Source organism: Mangifera indica, chromosome 9, assembly GCF_011075055.1.
Source record: "Mangifera indica cultivar Alphonso chromosome 9, CATAS_Mindica_2.1, whole genome shotgun sequence".
NCBI lineage: Eukaryota > Viridiplantae > Streptophyta > Magnoliopsida > Sapindales > Anacardiaceae > Mangifera > Mangifera indica.
Genome location: NC_058145.1, coordinates 17,503,725 through 17,523,643, shown reverse-complemented (window position 1 = coordinate 17,523,643; position 19,919 = coordinate 17,503,725). Strand labels below are relative to the sequence as shown.

General features: G+C 29.7%; 2 protein-coding genes across 2 annotated transcripts; one reads left to right on the top strand and one right to left on the bottom strand.

The window, feature by feature from the left end:
* Positions 1–221: 221 nt before the first annotated feature.
* Positions 222–3,577, top strand: LOC123224977 (vesicle transport v-SNARE 13-like). The gene is made up of 6 exons (XM_044648784.1): positions 222–516; positions 607–722; positions 834–892; positions 1,682–1,870; positions 2,397–2,567; positions 3,255–3,577. The coding sequence occupies exons 2-6, from the start codon at positions 629–631 to the stop codon at positions 3,402–3,404; spliced, it is 663 nt and encodes a 220-aa protein (XP_044504719.1). The 5' UTR covers positions 222–516; positions 607–628; the 3' UTR covers positions 3,405–3,577.
* An 11,964-nt stretch (positions 3,578–15,541) lies between these two features.
* LOC123225074 (transcription factor MYB106-like) lies at positions 15,542–17,209 on the bottom strand. Its single transcript, XM_044648926.1, has 3 exons — positions 16,910–17,209; positions 16,678–16,807; positions 15,542–16,593 (listed from the first exon to the last, which is right to left on the bottom strand). The coding sequence occupies exons 1-3, from the start codon at positions 17,040–17,042 to the stop codon at positions 15,711–15,713; spliced, it is 1,146 nt and encodes a 381-aa protein (XP_044504861.1). The 5' UTR covers positions 17,043–17,209; the 3' UTR covers positions 15,542–15,710.
* Between the last annotated feature and the right edge of the window lie 2,710 nt (positions 17,210–19,919).

Below are 19,919 nucleotides of genomic sequence, written 5' to 3'. Positions count from 1 at the left end.
AATAATATAAATAATAAAAAATAATTAACTAAAATAATTTTCAATACGTCTTAACTAAATGCCCCTGTGTAAGATTTATTTATACAATATTTCAATTGAGTCATAAATTGTGGGAGCTCATCAAACTTGACAATAATGAGTTTGAATTCAACTTGGGAGGAACCTTAGTTTGGCTTCATTAACACACACAGCTTGACATTAGCTTCGAATACTGACATATCCTGAGCCATATACTCCCACTCCCATAGAGTCTCGTGCAAAAATAGTCTCATCCCTATTCTCCCTCCAACAACCAATCATTTTCTGCCACGCGCCAACTTTACACTAACCGGTCACGAATCAGCTAGCAAGAGTATCATTAACCTCCCAGTATCTCCCACAAAACCAATCACTGTCGTTTCGATCTTCCTGAAGCCAATTAACCTCTAGTCCCTTTCGAGAACCTTCGCAATCGCAAAACTTTTTTTTCTCCTTCTGAACGATCGTAAGGGAAGTCTATTTCTCCGAATCATTCAGGTTCCAGAACGTTTACAGAATCACGATTTGCTTGTGACTGCTTTTCGGAATCAAGATTGTATTTTTTTTTTTTGATCAATTTGTGAACAGATAATTTGTGATTTAAGTGACGATGAGTGAGGTATTCGAAGGATACGAGCGGCAGTACTGCGAGATTTCGGCGAATCTTTCGAAGAAGTGCACTGCAGCTGCCGCTCTTCAAGGAGGTACTGTAGAAAAAGAAGTTAGTGATAATTTACGATGATTTAAATTTTTTTTTTTTTAGATTTTACTTTTTTCTTCATTTGGTGTTGATGATTTTGTGTAATTATATGTAGAGCAGAAGAAGCAAAAAGTTTCTGAAATAAAAAGTGGAGTTGATGAAGCCGAATCGTTGGTATAGTAATTGATTGATGTAGTGTTTGATTGTTGTTATTATTATTATTTTTTTTTACATATTAATATGTAATCTAGTTGCATTTTATTTTATTTTTTCAAATCTAAAAATTTGAATATAATAGTTTAAGAATTTTATCTAATTTTGCACTCGTTTTTAGGATTAGGAGTGTATGTGAACAATATTTTTGAAATCATTCAGAATTAAGGCTGGATTAAGGGTCATCCGGACTGGAAATCTTGAGTTTGAGTTTGAGCTAGTTCAAATGGTAAACAGTGATATAAAAAAATAAAAAGTCGTCGAAAAGGGAGAAGAAGTAGAATTGTTGAAAAAGAAGAAGAATTACTGAAGAAGAAAAGCTCCAATGTAGAATTGCCAACAAGCTCCCAAACTCGAGTCAAGTTGCTGAGCTGGAGTTTTAAAATTGGTTCGGCTCAAGAAGAATTGATGGAGAAGAAAATCTCCAGTTTCTTTGTTGACGAGCTCTCAAACTTGTACTAAACTGTCAAGCTGGAGTTTTAACTCAAGTTTGGTTCATTCAAAATGAACATAGGTTCATGGCTGAACTGGCTCGGCTAAAAAAAAAAAACCCTAATCATTCTAACCAAACTAGTTTATAAAACTTCTTGCATCTCTTGCTTGCTTAGTTTCTAAATTATGTATTTTTAGAAGAATTTAGAAAATGTAAAATGGGTTTTAATGTTTAATGGTCATAATACATTTTGTTAAATTGTAGTTTGGATTTTATTGGTTGTGTTTAATAATGGATGATGGGTTATATTTTGGCAGATTCGGAAAATGGACGTTGAAGCGAGAAGTTTACCGCCAAATGTTAAGGCTGTGCTTCTTGCCAAGTTGAGGGAGTATAAGTCAGATTTAAACAATCTTAAAACTGAACTGAAGCGACTTGTATCTGGGAATTTGAATGCAGCTGCTCGTGATGAGTTGTTGGAATCAGGAATGGCTGATGCGTTGATGGTATATATGATCTGTCTACTTTGTTTTTAAGATATTTAATAGTTTTCATTGCAGTTCTATGGTATCATCTTGATAAGAGATTTAATGTCCATAATTTAGAGGAAACAGTTAAAGATAATTAGCTGAGCTCTAGTTTGACTTTATTTGCCTGAACTTAATTTCTTTTTGGGTGCTTCAAGGGTGATATACAGTTTGCTTTAGTTATTTTTTCACCCTTGTATATGCTGAGTAATTGAAGAATTAAAAAAATGTAGTACACGTGATTTTATTTTTCTTAAACCTTTCTTCAATTCTTAGTTATAAAATTATGGAGGATTTTTTTATTTGCTGACCTACATACTAGTATCAAATATATTCATCTTGGTGTCCTAATTGTTTTGTGTTAAAAAGGAATAGGGAGCTATTTATTAAATCTTATACAAATTCATTTTACCTTATTGGTTTATTCAACAATTAGTCTCCGCTCATCCTTGTTATAAAAGTTGTTGGTCAATTTTTTCCCACTTTGACGATGCCCATTTAATAGGCATCAGCTGATCAAAGATCAAGATTAATGTCGACAACAGAGAGATTGTATCATTCTAGTGGTAGAATTAAGGAAAGTAGAAAAACCATGCTGGAAACTGAGGAGCTCGGTGTTTCAATTCTCCAAGATTTGAGTTCACAGAGACAAGCGCTTTTACATGCCGACAACATGGTAGGTCATTTATTGAACTCATTATGCCCTTATTATTTGTGACATGAGCAGTCTGCGCCTTTTGATATTAATTTAATGGCTTGTGATCTCTGTGTAAAGTGTTTTCTTCTTAAGTATCAACATTACCTATCGATATTGATTCTTGTTTTTCTAAACCAGAAATAATGAAGTATCAGAATCCACCTCTTGGGTTCCAATTACTATTTCTTTTTCTTTCAAGTTACCTGCTTTGATCTGTTCTAAACCAAGTAATACAATGAAGCTCTAATATGGACATTTAATCAAATATATGTTTTTGAAGGTTCAAACAATCTGACCATGGCCCAGTGCCCGGTCTGATCTGGGCAAAATATTTTTTCAAAAATTTTTTGCTATTGTTGGGCTTCAAAACAACACCTTGCCAATGTGCATTTGTTTGTGCCATAGGTCTAATTAGATTTTGATTTAATGTAATTCGGCTTTTATATTAAATGATTAAATGGGCAAAATATTTTGAATATTATTTCTAATTTTGGTTTAAACAGTAACCTGATCCAAACATCAACTGACTGGACTGGCGGTCAATGCCCAATCTTGGTTTGAAAACATTGTTATATGGATATATATATTTTTTTCTGGTTCAAGCTGTATTGACACTTACTCGGTTACACACCATCATACTCACTTCTGGTTGCTGATCCGCTGTAGCTTCATGGAGTGGATGATAACATAGGCAAAAGTAAGAGAATTTTGACAGCCATGTCAAGGAGAATGAGCAAGAACAAATGGATCATTGGCATCATTGTTGCAGTCCTTGTGGTTGCAATCGGCTTGATATTGTACATCAAACTGAAGTAGCTTTGATACTTTCTTTATGGATTGTGGCTGTTCTAGCAACAATGAATTTTTTCCCTTTACTTTCTTTCTTCCTGTTAGATTCCTCCAGGTATTGTTCTTGGTTCTTTTCCTGAGTTTTCCATTGAGTGCTGAAGTGAAATACTTATATTAGATTTTGACCTCTTTGCTTCCTATACTACATGTATATAATATGTGCTAATGGGCAGGTGTTAACGGGCATCAACTATTAATGTATTATTATATGATTGAATGATTGAATTATTTATTTTATTTTAATTCAAATGACTCAATCATGTTTTAATACGTCAATCTCCAGAGCCATGTTGTATTGTCAGGTCTGTTTTCTGGGCTACTTCTTTGTCTATCAGATCTCCAGGCAGTTTTGATTGAATAAGCAAAACTCATTTATGCATGATCATGATGGTCATATTAGTTGATATTATATTGTATTGTGTATTGAAAATCTAATTTTTGATTTGAATATTACTTGTTGTATTATATTATAAGATATATTTTTAAATAATAATAATAATTAAAAAAAATTTAATTATCACAGAAACTTTTGAATTTTTGAAATTTCTTAAAAGGTACATCAATAAAATTATCATGTCATTATCTCTTTAAAAAAAATATTTAGGGTTATATCAATAAAATTATTAATAGGGATTGATACTATCACACCAAATTTGATTTGTTATGAGATGCAAGGCGTTTATTGTTTATGCATATGAGTGGATGCAAATCTCTCAACCGCCAAAGATACAAAGTAAATGGGGGGTGTCCTAGAGAAAGGGTATATGGCTTATAAATATGTCATTATATGGAAACATTATTCCGTTTAGATATTGAGATTATTTTTCTTAAATAGGAATAGCTTAATTTTTTTTCATTTGAAATTGTCTTTTTCAGGTGGGTATTTGTCTGTGGGTCGTGGCTAGAAATTACTAGTTTTTGCTTCTCAAGAGAGTCTTCAAGCAGGCCCATGGACCATTTCATATGCATTATCGATTACAGTCCAAAATTAAGTTATTTTTTTATGTTTAATTTAAAATAATCAAATTATATAAATACATGAAATAAATAGATACTTTTACAAGTAGACAATCATTTTATCAAAGAAATAAATGTTTAAATCTAATAATAATAAGTCACTAAAAAATCTCCACAAAATTTGATGGTTGTAGTGATGTCATCTGTCCAAATGTATACCATAATTTGGATAAAGAGCTCATTAATAAATGCATTGAATTTTTTTTCTACAAGGGGACATTGCTTTGTCCATAAAGTCATAAACCATTAATATTGTTTATATGATTAATTAAAATAAACAGCTGGCCAATTATGAGATTGACCATTTCTTCTTACAAACTGGTTTGAATGGTCAAAAATTACGTCACTTCATATAAATTCAAATTTAAAGGTTTTATATTGTCAAATTTGAATTTAAATTTACTGAGTGTTTAATTCATTAAATTCGTAAATTTAGAAATTAATTCGATTCAATACATATCAAGGTAATGTTATTTTAGTTAATTATTGCTTAATTTTCTTCAAATTACGCTGAGTTTATATTGATTTAGTTCAAACTGAATTGAACTCAAGTTTGCTTGTATTTGAGCTTAATTTGATTTGAATCTACCTTTTTATGTGATTGATAATTTGAAATTAAAGATTATATAAACAATTATATTATTATTCACATAATGATACACAAACTATTAAAGCTATCTGATAATACAAAATAACTTGATATCACAATATTTGAAACAGTTAGAGATAATATTTTATAGGCCAAATGCTATTTCCTACCCAAAGTTTGATGCAAACCTAACTTTTTATTTGTTAACTATGGAAAATTTAAATATCTATCAGTCTGTTGAATTTCATTATTAGTGTTAGGGGTAAAATTGTTATTTATTAAAATATTGAAAAAACTAAAAATTTGTTATATTTTCCTCTCAAAGTTTAAAAATCTAATAAAGTTTCCCCTACCTAAGTTTGAAAAATCAACATTTCTCTCTAAAGTTTTTCTAGTCACCACTATCGATAACCAGAAACAATGTTCTCCATCTCTCGACTTATCTTTCAGTTCCTCTTCATTTATAGTTGTCATCGATTGAGGAAATTGGTCGACAAAGATTGTTTTTATCTCCAAATGAAGGTGTACTTTGTCTTTCTCTTAAAAGAAAAGACGTGTCATCGTCTCTCAAATGACGATGATTTGTCATCTTCGTCTAAGACAAAGCTATTTCATCTTTGTCTCCAGCTTTTGTCGATCGTGGTTAGCCGAGAATGAAACAAGATTGGCAGAGAAGTTGGAAGGGAGAGAAAATGTCATTGTTGCTATTGTCTCCAGCCGTCAACAGTGTGCTAGAAAAAATCTCGAGGGGAAATGTAAGTTTTTCAAACTTTGGGAAAGGAAATATGATAATTGTTTAGTTTTTTTTAAAAATATTTTAGTAAACAACAATTTTGTCTTTGATAATTCAGTAAAATTTAATAGATAAATGAGTATTTGGATTTTCGATAATTAACGAGTGAAAAGTTAGGTGCACATCAAACCTTGGGTGGAAAGTAGTCGTTTGGCCTATTTTATATTGGAGATGGTGAGCTCTGTACCTATGCGTACTGAACGTTTTACTTTGATATTTAGGGGGAGTTCAGTTTGAGGAATATATTATTATCAAAATTGAAAGATTATCTTGAAAATAAATTATTTTGAAAATTACTGGGTATAAATTTATTATTATATTTGATAAAATTAGTATATATAAATAATTATTATGTTTAGTTAGAAGTAATAAGAAATACTAATATATTATTTTTTTTATTATATAAAAGATTAATGGGAATAAAAAATATTTTTTATATTATTTATTATTTTAATTAAAAATTAAGGAAGGATAAAAAATAATAATAATTAAAATTATCACTTACCTCATATATTATCCAGCATATCACTACTGGTAATAAAAAATTACTAGGATGTTTTATTACTTTGTAAACTAAGTAAAGTAATAAAAATAATAAAATATAGATGGTTAAAATATTTTTTAAATCTCCCAGCCAAAAAAGACCCTTATGGAATTAACATTTATTACAATACATAGATATTAAATTTCAGATAAGATACCAGTCCACCATTGATGAACAAACTCGTACAAAAGTTGCAGTTGCAGACTTTGCAATAAACCCTAACTCCATTATTATTCATCCAGTTTTATGGACACGAAGGAACGTATACTATATCCCTAGCTCCCCATACACTACAGCTATTATATTATTATTATTACTATACGGAAACTAAAGAAACAAATAATGGAAGCAAACAAACTACAAACAATACGAAAGTAAAGGATTACAAAGAATTTACGTGAAAATCCAAAATGCGACAAAACCACTGCTGAGTATAGAGAAATTAGTAATATTAGAGTCTAATTACAAGGAGAATACAAAGGACTGAAACCCCTAATCACTTACTTGAGCCTTTCTTAAAACCTTAATGCAATCTGCGAAAAGAATAAATTTACACCTGTGAAGGAACAAACGTCTCATTCAACGGGACACCCTTTCAAGAACTTTAAGTCAAAGCGTTCAAACTAGAAATGAGACTGTTCCTCTAGAGATTTCTTAGAAAAAAAATTGAAATTTTTTTGGTTAAAGGCTCGTTCACTGCACTGGAACATTTGTTCAAGAACACCCGGTTTTCAACCTGGAACGTCTGTTCTAGAATTTGGGTTACAACATCTAACAGTTTATTTAGGATTTAAACATTGAGGAAGGAAGCACGTCCTTTAGGATTTACTAGTATTATAAAATGAATGAGAAATATGGATCAAATGAACATGGATGTTTAACTGGGAAGAGAGATAGAGAGGAGGAGGTCATTAAATAAGGGCAGTTGGCTGCAGTCGAGGTAATTTATGACCCATGTGAGCGTTATCTTGAGAAATAAATGTTCATATTGTACGCAAAAACGAGAAGAGAAAGAAAAAGAGATAGAAGATAATAGATTATACATGGATGTGTTGTCTTGTTCGTTGTGTCGTGTTGTTCCAGTGGACGAAAATTTCAATATTTCTTCTGCCGTAGATCCACCATTTTCAACACAGCTGGCTCCATTATCCCTCTCATTTAATAGGAAAATTACAGTTTAATTAAACCCTTTTGTTTTCTCACTCAGATGGATTGACTTCAAATTTATATACATTTTCCTTGTGGGTTATTAATTTTGTTCTCATTTTCTTTCCCATCAAACTATCAAATCGTCAACAGAATTGCAACTGTTTCAGCGTATTCTCACATTTTTCTCTACCCTATTAGACTATATAGATATCCTAGCTTTCTTCCTTTTAGGTCATTTTACGCGAACTTTAATAGTTTACTTTCTATTTTTATCTTTTTATTAAGACGAACACAGTCTTATATTTATTTAGATAAATATCACATAATTAGCTTGTATGACATCTGTTATGCAGGCATAATCAAAATTCGCAGGGTGATTAACGAGCAGTGATAAGGTACGATTTCTTATATAAACCACAAATAAAAAATGTAAACTTCAACACCAACAATATGATTACAAGAAAAATTGTTATGTATCAAAGAGACTTTTATTTGAGTTTTTATTATATTTACGAAATTATAACTTATTCGAAATAATAATTATAGTTTCATTTATTATACCTTTAAATTTATCTGTATAACTAATTTAAACAGTTTTCAGTTTCAAAAAAATATAATAATAAGACTTCCACCGGTTTCCTGAACATAGTTTTGGTGTGCATGTCTCTATAAGACGAATGATGCAAGCCAACAGCCTCTTATTGTGTCGGCATATCGTCTCAACGATAATCGTTTCTCGACAAGTCTGAAGTGTTTTCAGTTGCATGAAAACCCATAATCTCGTCGGTAAATCATCGTTATAAGAATGCGATGCCCTTGATTGCAGCTTTCATTATAGAGGGACAATTATAGAGGTAGACATTGTTGAGGCTCAATTTATATTTACGTGGAAAAATAATGCTCTTTAGTTAAACTTTCACCTTATTTGGTAGCAAACAATTTCTAATTTTGGATTTCCCTTCAAATCTAGCTAGCTGTTTCTTCATGGAAATTTCTCAATTGCTTTCATTGAGAAACAACGGCTCGGCATCAATGGATTTAACAAAATTAGAAGGTATCCATGTGCTCATCCATTCCATTAAAAGAAAAAAACTCATGGTAGTTTCTTATTATTTCAAAATTTTAAAAAAGATTAACTAATATTAGATCATATCAAATCAGGTGTGATGATTTATAAAAGATCACATCAAGAGAGGTGTAATTTGGCCGGATTGCCGATTGTATGGTACAAATCTAATAGTTGTAATAACACCTTTAGGTGTGATTCAAGTCAATCACATTCGAAAAATGTTGATTTGGTTGGAGTCACACCAAGAAAGGTGCACCCAACAAAATTGCACTTTGATTGTGATTTAGGCTATTTGAAGACATCTTTTCAGTAGTTATTCAACCTGAATTACATTTGTGAAGTTGTAATCTAATTAGATTCAACTTGAATCACATCAACCTACGTTTCAATCTGACAATTTATTTATTTAACTCATGATAATTTGTGAATTTTCCAAATTTTTGGATGGAAAATAATAATTTACTCGATTAATTATAATAAAAGTGACATTTCAATAATTGTGTGTTGTCACCTTAGAATATATATGTCCAATAATAAGGGGCAAAGAATTATTTTTCACCCAAGTTTTAGCCCAATTTAAAAAACATACTTACGATAGTTTAAAACAAAAAACACTCACTTATATATTAACTTTTGTTAAAATTTTCAGTTATAAGTAAGGATAAAATTGTTATTTTACCTTTTATATTAAAAATATATAATTTATATCATTTTCCCCCTAGTTTTTGAAATGTTACATTTCAACCCAGCCTCTCAACTTTGAAAAAGTCATATTTCACCCCCACAAATTTATAGATTTTCTTCTCTCCAACAATAGCAACGACAGTGGAGAAAACAACTACCACCATTCTCTCTCAACCACCATTGATGACGTCCCACAACAGATGAAGAAGCATCGACTTGACGAATTTAAGATGAAAGAATTCGACTTCTCTAGCACTAGAGCGACGAAGCAGCATTAGCTTCATTTTTAGTTGATTTAGTTTTAGACGAAGATGAATAGTACAACAGAAGCTTTCGTCTATAGTTAATTCAATGAAAAATGTGACAGATCCGAGGGAGAAGGGAGAAAAACGTGATGATAACTTCTTCATCTTTGATTCGTCACGTTGGTGCTTCTTCGTCCGTCGTGAGATATCGTCAACAATGGTAGATAGAGAAATGAGGAGAATGATAGTCATTATCGTTGCCATCATTGTTGTTGGAGAGAAGAAAACCTAAAGGTTTATGAGGGTAAAATGTTATTTTTTAAAAGTTAAGAGGCTGAGTTAAAATATCATTTTTCAAAATCTTGGAGGGGAAATAATTTAAATTATATATTTTTAATGTAAAAGGTAAAATAAATTTTACTCCTACTTATAAGTGAAAATTTTAATAAAAATTAGTATATAAATGAGTATTTCAGTTTTTAAAATATTATATATATGTTTTTGAGATTTGGCTAAAACTTATATGAGAAATAGTCTGTTTGGGCCCATAATAATTATAATTTTGAGGCAGCTAACCAATTTATGGACGTAATTAATATCTATATGCATCGTATATTTGAAATATTTTGCTATTTTATTTCATCAAAGTAGAAACTTTGTACCAACCTTGCCATGAACAATTATATTAATTAAGTTAAGACTCGATATTTCAAGAAATAATTAATATTTTTCTCAACCACTTACTATTCTCCTACATAAGAGACTGTCTCTATCCTTCAATTTCATAACATTTAACAAAACGAGCCAAAAATAGGCAGCTGTTCCCCAATTACATTAATTATTAGGTTATTATCAATCTTGGACATTTAAGGTGCTTTTTGCTGGTGTAATATTACCAAAAATTAAAAAATATTATAAAAATAAATTATTTAAAAAAATTAATAGGTATAAATTATTATTATATTTAAAAAATTTTTATAAATATAAATAAGATTAGATGTAATAAAAAAATAAAAAAAATATTATTTTATTTAAATATGTTTTTGGGTATAATTATTTTAAAATATTTTTCATATTACTTGTTATATTAATTAAAATGTTGGTATTTTTTATATAAATAATTAATAAGTAAAAATATAATTGTAATAAGATCAATATTATATTTATAATCTTTTAATACTTAATGTGGAGTTGATAACTATATTATTCTTTATATTACTTGTTACATCACCATTAATAATAATATATTATTGAAATCTTGTATTATTTAACAAAATAAAGTAATATTACCTTAAACTTAAAAACTTTAATTATATTGTCTTAAGATCGGACTCAAACCAAGTTGGTTCGATCTCAAAAGTTGATTTTACTTTGTTTAATTCAAATTCATTTAGCTTAGATTCAAGTTGAATTCAAGTGGAAAGGGTTAGCTCATTTTTTTAAAATAGAACAAAATTCAAGATCAAGAGAGTTCAACTCGATCTAGTTTGTGAGCTAAAGAGTGGTTCAATTTAGTTGGAATTAGATTAGTGGCTCAATTTGAATTATGTCAAACAATTATTAAAATAACGTTATTTTATTCATTATGGGTAAAACAATATAAATTTGTCTGAGTTGTAAACTCAAGTCACAAATTCGAACTATGAACTTAAGCTAAACATGAATATAGTCAAATAATTTTTAATTCGAATCGAATTTATGCTACTCTTAATTTTGACTCGTTGAACTCCAATTAACATATTTTTCATTCGAATCAAATTTGAGTTAGGGGATATCTGGCTCGATTTGATTCATATACACCCTTATGTCTAAGCAATGGAGTCAAGTAATATTATATACATTAATAATGAATATAAATACAAATATAAACATTGATGTGTCACGGATAAGATATTATTTTATCTTTTATTTAAAAACATTTCATAATATAATGATACATTAGTGTTATATCCATATTTATATTTATTGTTGATACATAAAATATTACTAAATGATATTTTAATTACGTATACCAACCTATTGAAAAATAATAAATTTCTTATATAAGTATATTTATAAACTGAATTAATTATTCATCTCATACAGAATATTTCATCTCAAAACAAAATTGTAAATAAATTAGTTGAATATCTACCGATAATTATTTTATTTTTTTATTGAACGATCCATTGCCTGTGCTTCTATTTCTATACTATACCATGTGGAAAATATTTATGGATTTTATTTTGAACTGGATACATGGAGGATCTGCAAGCTGTTCATTTAATTTGGTATATTTATATTCCATATTATTTATAAATTTAAAAAATATTCTTTGTTTTTGTCACTGGAAATTGAATGCAACAGATCTCAATGGATCAAAAGTATGAAATTAAATGGTCATTGTGAGTGTCAGAAAATTACTAGTTTGCTTCTTCTGCATGAGATGGCTGATGTGCTACAGGCAAAAATTAAAGCTATCTTTTTGTTGGACCCAAAAGTAAATCTTCAATGGTCCTGACTTATACACGTTTTATTTTTATTTTAATTAGCATAATCTTAAGCATTTGAGTATGTTCATTACAAAAAATATTATAATTTTTTTTATAGTTTTTTGGAAAGACCCGACCACCCAAACTAGTAAACTTCGGAGAGAACAACTTAACAACTCATCATCAGAGTCTTTCACATCAATATAAGTATATTAGAAGACATTAACAAGTATTCAAATCTATTTACAAGAGTGTAGAGTCAAACATATATTCTCTAAATTGACACTTTAGATTCTACATTTTAACCAATTGTTTTATCTATGTAAGAGCAGTTTTATTTCATTGAATATTCTATCGATAATATATTAAAATTAAACTTTTGTCTTATCTAATATAATGGTTATCAGACTAGTCATTGAACTCAAGATTTTTATATGTTTAATATCATCGGTTTAATCCCAAAAGAATAGTCCGATCTAAGTAGAATTTCTTTGTCATAAAAAATATTGAAAAATGTATTTAATGAAAACCCTTTGCCTCAAAATGTCATGTTGTCATGTTTCGGTGGTCAAGAAAATTAATTTATTAAGAAGCAAGGTGCATGTACGTATATGAAAATTGAGTGTATATACTTGTGTGTGTATGTATGTATGTATGTGTGTATGTATAAAAGATTGCCTCATATGAAATTTGTTGACACAATTAGGTTTTAGGATAGGCACATGCAATAATTTATAAGATCCAAAATCAAATGTATCTTAATCTACCAAAGATATCTAAGCACATTTCACAGTCCAACACATGAATTTATTAGCATTCGAAGGGTCATGTTTATTGCAATATAGACCACTCAACAATGTCGCTATGATCATAATTTATTAATATATCTGTCAAATTAAGCTATAGAAAGAAACCGACTAAGAGATAAGGAGAATATGCTTTTTTTTTTTTAAAAAAAAAAAGATTATTTCAATGAATTTATTTTGGACGGTTGCCTATAGGACACACTTTAGGCTTCATTTTGGTATGTATAAATACCAAAGAGTTTAAACATTGAATATAAGACCTTTTCGGATAGTAATTTCACATAAATTAGGATCAAATGGTGTTTAATATTTCATATTAAATTATCCGCTATAAATATAATAATTGGTTAAGATGTGAAATCTCATAAATAGACTTGAATATATAAACTAACGTTTTCTAATATGTTTATGTTGAAGAAAGTAACCCTTTACGATAAATTGTTAGATTAGTTAATATAAAACTCAGAATCAAAGCACTTGTAATAAAAATGGTGGGGGAATCTCTACTGAGCAAGGCATGTACAAATACAAGAGAATAGAATTATGCAGTGGCCAAATAATCTTACTTGGTCACAATCTCTCTTTGGTCCATAATAAGAGTACTAATTGAATTTATAATTATCTACCGACTTTATTATATAAACAAATTCCTTTTATTTCAAAGTCAATTGAACAAAATATTATCATAACATTAAGGGTGCGTTTGGTTAGGAGATTTTATGATTACCTTGGTAATCTATCTTTTATTCTTTTGTTTGGTTTGTCAGTAATAAAAGATTACAGTAATCTTCTATTACCAATGCTGACGTGACAGGTAATATAGGTGGTAATCTAATTACCTCCTTCACCTTAGGTATTTAAAGATTACTGAGGTAATCTTGAGTTTATTATAGAAAAATTATTATTTATTTATTTTTTGAGATAAAAATAAATTTATTTTTAATTAATATGACAAATAATATAAAAAATATTTAAAAATAATTATATTCAAGGGCATTTAAGTAAAATAATTTACTAGTAATCTTTTATTACCTTTAACCAAACACAATAATTATTTATACCTATCAAATTTTATCAAACATAGTAATCATTTATACCCAGTAATCTTCTAAGTAATCTATCTTCAAGGTAATCTTTCTATTTTAGTAATCAAACATTACCCAAACCAAACGCCCCCTAAGCCTAAAAGAATATTCCCACTCAAGGTTTATTGTAAACTCAAATTGATACCTGTTAAATATTCAAACTCCAAATTTCCACCTATAGGGTGTTAAAATTAATATAAATAATTAGTTCTAAGGGTAAAATTATTATTTAATTAAAAATATATTTAAAATAATAAAATATTATTAATTTCTCTCATAGGTTTAGAAAATTAACAATTAGTCTCCCTCAAAATTAAATTTTAAAAAATTACATTTTTTCCCTCTTAAGTTTTTCATTTCTCGACCATTTTTCTTTGACTCTTTCTCCCTCCAATAACTGTCTTACCCTTTTTCCCTTTCTCTGATGTTTTGGTCTCTGACGAAGATGATTCATCTTTATCACTCTCTAACAATCCATACAACCTTTGTTTATTTTATAATATATCCGTGTAAGAGAAGAATGAAGAATCGACATGGGCAATCCAACCTTCGTTTATTTATGTGTTTATTTTGTACAACTTAACTCCATTCCTTGGTGCTATAAGGTGTTTCTAACTCAAATAAGTTTAAGATCATATTCGATTTGAATTTAGATTAATCAATTAAAGTTTGAGTTTAAAATGACATAAAAAGGAGAAATAAGAATCATAAGAGAAGTAATTGAAAATAAGAAAATAAGAATTGTCTAAAAAAAATATATTGAAAAAAGAAAGAATGATATAAAAGAGCACTAAAATAGTGATATTATGAACTCTCAAACTCAATCTTAATCATCAAATTAAAGCGCCAATGTGAAAAATGGCTTGTTTGGGTCAAACATAAATTCAAAATCAAAAGTGTCTCAAAAAAAATTCAATTTAAAAATTTCTCTAGTATTACAGACAAGATATGGATAATGTAAAGTCGTAATTCACGAAATTTAAAAATTTTTATCAATTATTAAATGTGAGCAGAATGTGACATGAAACCAACAACAATAAAGTCTGTCATAAATACATCTCCTACTGGGGCATCTTCACTTCACACACACACACTTATAATATTATATATAATTAAAGCCTTATTGAATATTAAAGAAAAATACTCTCATATAAAATAAAATGTATATCATTCAATATTTGACCATTTTGAATTAAATGAGATGAAACGGTGGATTCAAACTAAGCTTTAATAAAGATAAGGTTAAGCTTGATTTGAATTTGGAATAACACGTTCGAGTTTGAGTTTGAATTGATTCGTATGATGAATAGTAATATCAAATGATACGACAAGTTATAAAAAAAGAATTAACAAAGACAAAAATGAAGAAAAATCACTAAACATGAATCACAAGAAAGAAAAGAATTATCAGATAAAAAGAGTTTGAATAAAGAATCATTGACAAATCTCTAAACTCCAGTTGAGCCAAAGTTTCAACTTAAGTTTGGCTTGTTGTATCTAAATATGGATACGAGTCCAAGTTGACTATGTTCGCAGCCATCATACCAAAGACAAAATTATAGAAAATAAAATCAGCTATTGATTTCATGTATGCAATACCACGCAATTGATCACTAAAATGTAACATATTGTCTAAACTATTAAGGGAGAAATAGCAACATATTAAAACTTGATATTCATGATGTTCTTGACACAAAACATTAATGAAATTGAAATTCCCAATTGCTGTGATCTAAAAATAATAATAATAATGTTCAACAATGGAGGAAACAAATTAATTACTGAGGAGTCTTGATGAAATTATTATTTTTATTATTATCATCAGAACATAGGGGAGTCAGATGGAGAAGAATTCACCAAATTCAGAATGTTGTTCCAATAGTTATTATTGTCTTGATAATAGTCACTACCACTATCACTTCCACCGCCGCAAGCGCCGCCACTATTCTCGGAATCTTTGCAACTATCCGACAGACTCCGGCCGCCATCGTCGATAGAGTCATTAAGCAGAAGATTGGTGAAATTTTCCTCCATATTGGCAGTGCCATTATTTGTCCTCGAAGACTCAGGAGTCCATGGATTCTCCATTGGAAGTGTCATGTCAGGATGAATACTTGAAGTAAAAGACAAAGAATTTTCAATTCCCTCTTTGTATTTCCAATCTTGTACTTGATCATCTTCTTCTTTAATCAATCCTCCACTCTGATTCTGATGATGATGGGGGGATGATCCAGAAGAGCCAACGAACTCGATCATGTTCAACGAATTGATTCCAATCCCACTAGCCGCGGCTACTTTATTGTTATTATTATTCTCAGAGAAACTGAGCGTTGAAGTCGGAGACTCTAAATCAACGCCGCCGCCATGACCGATTGAAGTCGAACCAGCAGCATAAGCCGCGGTTTTGTTCAAAGCTGAAGCTGAAGTGGAAGCAGCAGAAGGGTAAAAAGAATGTGAACGGAGTTTTGACTCTCGAACCAGCCTCGCTTCAGCTTCCAGTCGGGCGCTTTCCCACTGCGCCATGTGGTTCAAATTGGCAGCATTCTTCGATTGACCGTCGCTCGAAAGAAGAGCGTCGTTTTTTGGCTTGTGGGTGACAGGATCAATCCCCATTTTCGTCAGCCGTTTCTTGAGATGGGTGTTCCAGTAATTCTTGATCTCGTTATCTGTTCTCTTCGGCAAGTGAGTCGCTATAGCCGACCACCTGAAAAACCCTAGAAATTTTCAATGCAAGGATCAAAATCATGAGGAAAACAATTCACAAATGAAAGAAATTTTGTTTTTTTGCCTGTTCCCTAGTAGGGCATGGAGTTGAATGATGGTCTGTTCTTCTTGTAAACTGAATTTTCCTCGCTTGATATCAGGTCGAAGATAATTAGTCCATCGAAGCCTGCAACTTTTCCCACATCTTTGAAGACCTGTAAAACGATTGAGCAAAAACGATAACATTTACGGAGCTAAAGGAAATGAAGATTTGGAGCTGATTATTGATTCATTAGTTGACGACAATCTATCATCACCTGCTTTAGCAGGCAAGGCACGCCAACTGCCATGGCCGTGCTCTTCAATATAAGCTAAGAGTTTTTGGTCTTCTTCAGGAGTCCATGGACCTTTCTTTAAGCCGACTTTGTCACAGCAGGGTGACCGACCCATATAAGAACCAGGAAGAGGAAGTTGAAGAGGGGAAAACAGAAGTGTTTGTTGTTGATATCTTCTTAGCTTCTTCCTGATGAAAGTGGCAGTGGCTATGGAGAAAGAAGGCGAAGGAGAAGGGTTGTGCTCATAAATAAGGAGATGGGCTGAGAGGATAGAGGCCAAAAATAAAATGGAATTCAATTATTTGATCAGAGTATAAGTTAAATCAGCCTAGCCAAACTTGTTCTCACCCTAGCTATAATGAAATCTAAAGTCCCACCCTTCAACTTTCAAAATCTCAAATACTCACCTATAAGACAATTTTGATTAAAATTTTCAATTAGAGTTAAGATTAAAACCATTATTTACTAAAAAAATTAAAGTTTTATCACATTTTTCACCTTGATTTTAAAAACTCACAATTCCTCTCACCCAAAGTTTGAAAAATGACAATTTGCCTCTAAGGTTTTTTTACCTCTTTTCTCTAGCGACGATCCATAGTCTTCGGTCGTTGGTCGTCCTCCCTCTCATCTTATCTCTCCCTCCCGGTCTCTCTTCCTTTCTTCTCTAGCCACATATTGACAAAAGTTGTCTGGAAATCCATACGGAGAGATCTCTTCGTTTGGATGACGATGTCCAAATGAATAGTTTGGATTTCCAGATGATTTTTATCTAGATTTTCAAACGATTTTCATTGATTTGTGGTTGGAAAGGAAAGGGAGAGAGACTAAGAGGAAGAGATAAGGCAAGAGAGGGAACGGTTGATAGTCGGAGACAGTGGATTATCGCTAGAGAAAAAAAGAAAAACTCTTAGGAGGAAAATGCCACTTTTTAAACTTTGAAGGAAAATTTGGGGAGGAGGAATTGTAAAATTTTTAAATTGAGAGAAGAAACGTGATAAAAGTTTTGTTTTTAAAATTTTTTATTAAATAATAATTTTATTTCTAATCCTAACTAAAATTAAAAAAAAAATTGTCTTATAGATAAATATTTAAATTTTTAAAAATTAAAGAATAAAACTTTAAAATTTTACTATACTTTTAATAAGTTGGAAACAAGTCTTTTAGCCAATTTACATTAATATGCAAGTACTTTGTAATTTTAATTTTTCTTCATCCTAGACCAGAAATAAAGTAGTTCAAGAAAATTGTCAATCAAATGTGAAATCCCTAAAAATATTTATTACTAAAAATGGATTAAGTGATTTGATTTTGGAGGAAAATCAATTTCTATGTATTGCAATGTTTTCAGAACTAAACAAGACATTAATCTAATCAGGAAACCACTTCAAGACTTGACTTGTCAAATCAGTGACAGATTAAACAAACATTAAAATAATATTTAATTAAACAAAATTTTTGTATAGTAGTAGTATGTGCAGTATATATGTTAGTAGCCCAATTCTGATTAAGCCCTTCCAACTTGATCAATTTTATAAGACGATAGATTAAATAAATAATAAAATAATATTTAACTAAATAAAATTATAATTTAAGTCTTAACAATTATAAAATTTTATAAAACAACTTAACTATGTTAAAAGTATGAAGGTTTGACTAAATAAATCATTGTTCTCATATAAATAAATAAATATATATATATTTATGAAAATGAAAATTTTCTTTAACATATACATAATCCCAAAGAAAATTATTTAGTATGAACGTTTTTTACAAGACTAATAATTAAATTCATTCTCCAATCAAGTTAAAAGGATCTCCACCAAGACTATGGAATTCATGAGAAAAAAATCTTTACAATTTGGTCTTCAACAAATGTGAGTCATGAACTTGACCTACAAGTCATTGCTTGCTTACCAGTAACTTGACTCTATAAGGGTATTTTAGTCCGTTTAAGATAATAAAAAATCAAATTATGAACCTAAGCAACAAGTCGACAGTTGCTTACCAGCAACTTGACCCAATAAGGGTATCTTAGTCCATTTCAGATGATAAAAAATTTTCGTTTCATATATAAACATCTCAGAAGTAATTTAAATATGTAGAATAATTAATTTGCTTGACCTAAAAGCTCTCAATTGTTGACTCAAAGAAAAATTTAAATTGAATGAATTATAAATCTAGGCAGACCTAATATTTTTTAAGCATGTTTTTGGATCAGCTGGATTTTGACTTGTGGTAATCTACTAAAAGTAAATTAAATTCTCATAAATAGTAATTAATTAAGATTTCCCTTTCGGCGAATTACTTACTGATATATAAATAAATAAATAAATAAATATTAAAATTACCGGACAAGCAATTAATTTATTCGCCCTTTTTCACATGTTATATATAATTATTTTTACAGAGTTTCCACTTAGTAGGAAGGATCAAAGAGAAAAATCCCCGTGGGCTCGACTATATTTAGTGATATATGTTGAACAGATAACAATATTTCCAGGTATTAAATTATCAAAATATTTTTATTAATGCAACTAAGCTTTTAAAATTTTCTTTTGAAATTATCAAAAGTAAATAAAGATGTCTATCTAATAGTTATAAAGATTTACAAGTAAATAAAATTATATAATATGAAATGAAATGAACACGTGTAGCTTTATGATTGTGGTAAAGAAAGGGTCCTCTTAATTACTCTCTATAATTAATTTCATAATTAAATTTTAATAAATGTCTCATGCATATGCATAAATATATATTGGTCCCAATTTAAAAATATCCCATTAAATTGAATCGAGCCAGCCAGCTAGTCAATTAGCTGGTAAAATAATACAAAGTCTAGAATTGTAATAACTTACTGTAAAGCCTAAAACTAAAATTAGATTCAAATCACGCTTAAATGAATTCAAAACAAATTTAGTTTAAATGATTTTTACTCTGAAAATTTAATATTTTTGAGCTCAAACTCAAGCTTTTGAGGCATTCATCTCATCAA

Excerpts from the sequence above, each read along its gene's own strand:
- LOC123224977 (XM_044648784.1), top strand. The coding sequence starts at position 629 with ATGAGTGAGGTATTCGAAGGATACGAGCGGCAGTACTGCGAGATTTCG. Across the intron at positions 723-833 it reads AGCTGCCGCTCTTCAAGGAG|AGCAGAAGAAGCAAAAAGTT; the intron begins GTACTGTAGAAA and ends AATTATATGTAG. Across the intron at positions 1,871-2,396 it reads GAATGGCTGATGCGTTGATG|GCATCAGCTGATCAAAGATC; the intron begins GTATATATGATC and ends CCCATTTAATAG.
- LOC123225074 (XM_044648926.1), bottom strand. The coding sequence starts at position 17,042 with ATGGGTCGGTCACCCTGCTGTGACAAAGTCGGCTTAAAGAAAGGTCCA. Across the intron at positions 16,808-16,909 it reads TGCCTTGCCTGCTAAAGCAG|GTCTTCAAAGATGTGGGAAA; the intron begins GTGATGATAGAT and ends ATCGTTTTACAG. Across the intron at positions 16,594-16,677 it reads CATGCCCTACTAGGGAACAG|GTGGTCGGCTATAGCGACTC; the intron begins GCAAAAAAACAA and ends AGGGTTTTTCAG.